This window comes from Lytechinus pictus, chromosome 11, assembly GCF_037042905.1.
Source record: "Lytechinus pictus isolate F3 Inbred chromosome 11, Lp3.0, whole genome shotgun sequence".
NCBI lineage: Eukaryota > Metazoa > Echinodermata > Echinoidea > Temnopleuroida > Toxopneustidae > Lytechinus > Lytechinus pictus.
The window spans coordinates 5079701-5085883 of record NC_087255.1 but is presented as its reverse complement, the minus strand read 5'-3'; the positions used below and the strand labels follow the sequence as shown (position 1 = coordinate 5085883).

General features: G+C 37.3%; 1 protein-coding gene across 1 annotated transcript in view; it reads right to left on the bottom strand.

Annotated features, from left to right (window-relative positions):
* Nucleotides 1–3274: 3274 nt before the first annotated feature.
* LOC129271326 (golgin subfamily A member 2-like) overlaps nucleotides 3275–6183 on the bottom strand; it is a 49659-nt gene continuing 46750 nt past the window's right edge. The window contains exons 19-20 of the mRNA XM_064106560.1: nucleotides 4656–4968; nucleotides 3275–4000 (exon numbers count right to left, since the gene is read on the bottom strand). Coding sequence (XP_063962630.1) covers nucleotides 3275–4000; nucleotides 4656–4968 — 1039 coding nt within the window. The remainder of the gene's footprint in view (nucleotides 4001–4655; nucleotides 4969–6183) is intronic.

Here is a 6183-nt window from a genome sequence, read left to right as displayed (position 1 = left end):
CGCCCTCTTAAATGCCAGTTCGCATTGCCTTGAGTTACAGAAGTTTCAAAGAAAAGGGAAAGAGGGGGAGGATAAAGAAAAAGAAGTAGTAGAATTGGAAGAGGGGAGGAAGGAGGAGTAGGAGTAGAAGAATACAAAGCAGGAGAAGAAGAAGAAGAAAACAAAAAATATATAAGATGTGCATTCAATTCATTTGAAAATGACAGTTCTGCTCAATACAGACTGCATGCAGAGCAGTGAGTACTGATAACAAAACTTCATAAAACAAATGTATTGACACACTCATTGTTTTTCAATTGAAATTTGGTGTTAACTTGCTTAATGCGTGGTGTTTGGTTACTCTTTGTTTCACTCCCTAATATTTACAGACATTACTGTACATTTTTTTATTCTTGAAACTTACAGAAGCAAAAAATGAAAATAAAAAAATACAATATAAAATATAAATAAATTATCTTATCTCTAATATCTACAGACAATATTACTTCTTTTACAACTTAGCATACATACACCTTTTTTTATTTATAAGACTTACAGAAGCAAAAAATAAAATAGAATAAATGATAAATATATAAAGAAATTATCTTATCTCTAATATCTACAGACAATATTACTTCTTTTACAACTTAGCAAAAATATATTTGCAGACGATCTAATACATATAAACAGAAAGGTGTAAATTAGGAACGAGTCTCTCTCAGATGGACCTTTGTTTCTCAGAACCTCAGAAGATTGATTGCCATGCCCACCAAGCCTCATGCTACAGTCCCACCGGCTAAAATGACCAGAGACCAACTAAAGTTATTAACAATGACAGGCCATCGGTCGGTCTCTAGTCGGTCTCGGTGGCGTGACTATGGCATTACAGAATATCTCTCTATGCTGATCGAACTATCTAACATGTGACATTCAAGTGAATTTGCATTAAAGAGATTGCACTTTGAGAGTGCAGTGTCTAATGACAGGTCATTGGTCGGTCTCGGTGGCGTGACTATCGCATTACAGAATCTCTCTATGCTGATCGAACTATCTAACATATGACATCCAAGTGAATTTGCATTGCATATCTCTTAGAGAGTTCAGTATCCAATGACAGACCATTGATCGGTCTGGTGTCGGTCTCGGTGGCGTGACTATCGCATAACAGAATCTCTCTATGCTGATCGATCTATCTAACATGCGACATTCAAGTGAATTTGCAAATTGCGTTAAAGAGATTGCTCTTGCAATAGAGTGCAGTATCCAATAGACTGAACTGAGTTTCGGAGTTGTGGGGACGTTGTCATACGGAACCCGTTCGTAGATGCAAGTTCACTGGCATTCTACAAAACGTGCTTACACACGTTTCCACGGTATAATGACAAACTTCTGGTTATTGTGAAATGTGAGGTTGAGTTGTTGCACTTACAGCCGCTAGCAGGAGCTACCGTCGGCTAAGACGCTAAGATCACTTGGTCTTGACAAAACAGGACGCGCATTCAGTACCAAGCTGAGCGCATTTGGTCGGTTCCTGGCTATTGCTTTCCTGGCTATTGCTTTTCAAGGGTGGATCTCTTCTAGCTACAGATTAGAGAATTGTTTTTACTTTAAAGAGAGCGGATGTTTCAGAGAATTATGTTGGGGGTTGTAGCTTAGTAACCAACTTATGTTGCATTGATGACAACCTTATTCAGATTTGAGTTTTCGGAATACATTAGTGATAGTCGGAACTCTATTTTGAACGGAGTCATCGAATTGGATGGCGGCATGACTAACCGCTTCTTCGTAAAGATGTATGAACAGAAGCGACCATCAACCCCCGAATCTGAAAGGTTAGATGAACATTTTCTGACTTATTGTAGGCGCTCCTTGATAAGGCTTTCAATTTTTTCTCGCGAATATCATAATTCCATCTTTCAAATCTGTAAAATGAATTTACCATCATTAGATTCCATATATTAGTATATCTATTTCATGACAAATAATTACTTTTGTCATGTACACTGTAACTTTGCCTCTTATTATAATAATCCTATACGTGCTCCAAAAAAGTCCTACAAATTTCGTTAAACCTACTTATTGCAATTATTGATTCCATGCATATTCATGAGACTGAAATATCTTCCCTCCAGAGGTAAGAGGTTATTACGAATGAATCTAAATTTAGTAACGTAAATTATTGAGATAAGCAGCTGCAGTTGAAAGCTCTCTGATGATTTCCTGATTCAGTCAAATGAGGGCGCTGTGTTTCTTGATGCCTGTCATTAATTCAAAGACAAATTGATCTACAACATCTCTGTTATGATTCAACAGGGGGGTGAATGAAAATCTTAAAACAATTTACATCACGGAAGAATTAGGACATGCAAATATAATTACTGCAATTATCTAAAACTGGAAAGTCTGTAAGATGTCATATTATATTTTTGTCACTTTGTCATACAAAGTTACAAAAAATTGCATTGAGGGTCATGTGATAGGTAGAGGATGAACAAACAAAAATGTAAACAAAAATAAGCCAACTGATTGATTGATCGATTGGTTGATTGATTGGTTGGTTGACTGTTAGGATAGGTGCAATGCTGGTAAAAGAAACAAGCAATGATAGACTCATTTTGAAATAAGTAGAGCAGAAATATGGTATTAAACAAAACTTTGGAAGTACAGCGTGTCTCATAAAAAAGTAACTGGGATTTCCATATGTTTTTATCTTCAGAGGCAAATGAATTACGAAATTAATTCAGACCATCAGAAAATTCAGTTATTAATTTATATTATGATACCTGATATGAGACAAATACTTCGTGTATTACTGAGCAGGACGGGTTTGATTTTTTTTATGTCAAAACGGGGTTGTGCAGAAAACTGGACAAGATTTATTTATAAAAAAATCCGGTTAACGTGTTTTTATGACTATCGGCTCATTAGAATTTCTTTTGTATTCTTTGAAAAGTTTGTGTCTCTGATCTCTGAAATGAAAGTGGATACAGATTCACACGCGAGTTTCTGCGCAAATCGTTTCTGACATGCCTTATTATCAATTGTTTGTTATCTACCATGCGATAATTATTTTCTAAGCTTTAAAGTTTAAAAAGAGGTTCCATTCTTACCATACATGTCAAATTCATACTAATTTTTTTTTCAAATAATTATGAAATCTGTCTCTGAATACGGATTTTTTTTTATTATGGGACGCACTAATCAGTAAAGAAAATTGAGAGAAAAAAAAATAATTTAAAGAGATTTAAATGTTGAAACTTACCAATTTGTTTGCAGAAGTACTTTCTGGGTGAGGCTAGGGTGTTGGAAGAGAAGGAACTTGTTCATTCCCCTCATATGGAAACTTGTGTTTTGGACGCAGTGTTACTAGGTATTGAAAAGTGATAGCATCAATCATTGGCAAGATCTCAGTGGCAGTCTGGGGTCGATGAGCCTGATTGTCCCGGCAGCATTTATCACCCAACGCTTCGAGGGGAGGAATACCGCAGTCTCTCCCCATCATACGGAACAACTGGCCCATGGAAAAGATGTCACTGACGTAGGACGAAGGGCGCCCTCTCATCACAATTTCGGGGGCAAGATGTTGATGGATTTGCCCATCGTCATAAAGCTTTTTGGTTGTCTCAGAATAATCTTTCCTTAATGGAAAGTATAGGGTGCTAGCCTGGCCGAAATCAATCAGAATGGCACGCCAGATCGAGTTACGCTGCTCCATCATGACATTGTTGGGCTTGATGTCATTGTGAAGGAGTCTCCGCTCATGTAAGGCCTCTACGGCTTCAACAATGTCACGGGCGATAGTTGTCACGTCCTTCTTCTTAATCAAAGGCAGCTCCCTGTCTTTCTGTTTGATGAAATTGAAGAGTGTCCGGTCTACTCCCTTATCGTGGTCCCCGATGAAATCAAGAACGAGGCAGGTTTGGTTGTCTATAGTCATAATGCCGTGGATAGTAGGAAAGAACTTACTCCTTTCAAAGTACTCGCAGATCATTGCTTCTTTGAGAGTACAAAGGAGGTTTGCCTGTTGAAATAACAGATTTACAAAAAAATCCTCTAATCAAATCAGATTTTTAGTAATTTAATGTAGGAATGATAGGCTCTCATTGTTGTATTCTACAACGTGCTGAGTGGCATAACAATAGACATTGAGATAAACAAATCAAGTATTTTATTAATAAATCATGATTTAAACCGGTGGTAACATGTGCAGACAGTTTACATTAAATCATTTACAATGTTCATCGTTTTGAAGGTGATCTTGGGAGCGTTTCATCAACATTTTTGTGCGACAATTTGTCATATCTGACAACTTTCCTTGATTCTGACTGGCTGAGAGGCACCGTAACTATGGTATGTCAGATGAAGCAGGACTTGCTGGATAAAATGTCTTGACAATTCCTTTCAAGAAACACTCCCGAGGCTATGAACAGAGGTAGCACTATGATCTGTTAGTGGAGGTGACAGATGACCTTACAAGAACTTATCTATTTCTAAAGGTATATTGAAGAATGGACCATTGCAGACTAGTCTTCTATGACCAAGCGAACTACACTCTTTTGTTCTTCTTTCTTATTAATTTCACTCTATTTTCTATTCGTTATATTCTTTTCTACTCGCCCACCCATAGCTTTTTGCTAAGTGCCTGTTCTCAAATCTCAATGTCTTCCAGTTCTTACCTTGACTTCGTCGTCTCTGAATGCGGCCGAGAGGAAGCTAGGCACTATTGGTCGTTTCACCACGACACACTTACCATTGGAGGCCAACCTCGCAATGGTGATCTCCCCGTAGGCTCCGCCCGCGAGATACTTCAAGGGGTAGCGGTCCTGGTCAATTCTGTTCTCATCGAATGGTTTCAGGTCTGTCTCGCGGTCGAGGATCTCGAAGTTCTGAAAGCGGCCTCTGAACTGCGCGACGACGAGGAGATCCGACAGCGTCCGATCGTGATGACGGGGTACGTCAACTGGGCTCAACTGTTTTCGTTCCTCAAAACTGAGTTGAAACAAAGTTGGACCAGAAATGTTAGACCAGTGAAAATTATTCATTAAGAAAAATGCTGTCAAAATATTTTCAATGAGAGTAGATAAAACGACGACAGGCTGTCAAAATTTTGAGGTAGGCTTCTGCAGTTAAAATGGAAACAACTAATACGCGACTGCACAACATTTTTGTTATCGTTGCTTTTAGAAAAGAGTTAAAATGTTCAGATGAATAATAAAACTAGGCCCCGTCTTACAAAGATTTACGATTGATCCAATCAACCACAACTATGGAAGGCCAGCAATGTCAACATCTGAAATACATGTTTGTTCAAAATATTTTTTTGATATAATATACATTATATTCATACATTCTGTTTTCTTGACAATTCAGTATGCTTATTTTTCTTTTCACAGGACATTGTGCAAAATTTCTAAAGGAAAAAATTGCGACATTGATGGATTTCCATATAGTTGAGATTGATCGGATCAATCGTAAGTCTTTGTAAGACGGGGCCATAGTCTGGATTATGATCATTTACATTGGCTGGCAAGATATGATCATGTAAGATTTTCAAATTTGATTGCACTTGTTGTAAGTCTGGGCATTGGCTAAAAATAGCATTGATAGACATGTAATACACAAAACAGATACAAAGTCATCAAACAATGAATCAATGAATTATGTCCGTATTCTTACATCTACAGAAAAAAAATACAAATTTGAATGATACGATTACACAAGAAACTGCATTAAATAAGTTCAGTCTAAAATAAAATATTGGATTTCTAAATACAAAATGCTTTTTAAAACTTGATCAAATATCAAATACAATAATTTCTCTCCGAAGGGCCTACTACAGGCAGAGCTACTCTTATGTACACTCTAAAAACACTGAGTAAAATTTTACCCAATATTGGGTAGAAAGAGAACATGCATTTTTGCTGGGTATTTTCCCCCATACTGGGCAAATGTTCATGCAACATTGCGTAAAATTTACGAAATATTTGGTATATTTTTACCCAACCAACATGCATGTTCCCATTTCACCCAATATTGGGTAAACTTTTTTTTTTAGTGTAGTATCACAGCTGCTGTTAATCGTTTAACCCTAGCTCAACGCTCAGGCTTGCCCGCAGAGATACCTGGCCATGCAGGGTTGATAGCTCTTGGAGGTGAAATATTTTGGATCCCTTAAAGAAGTTTTTTTTAGAACAGGGGTAACTT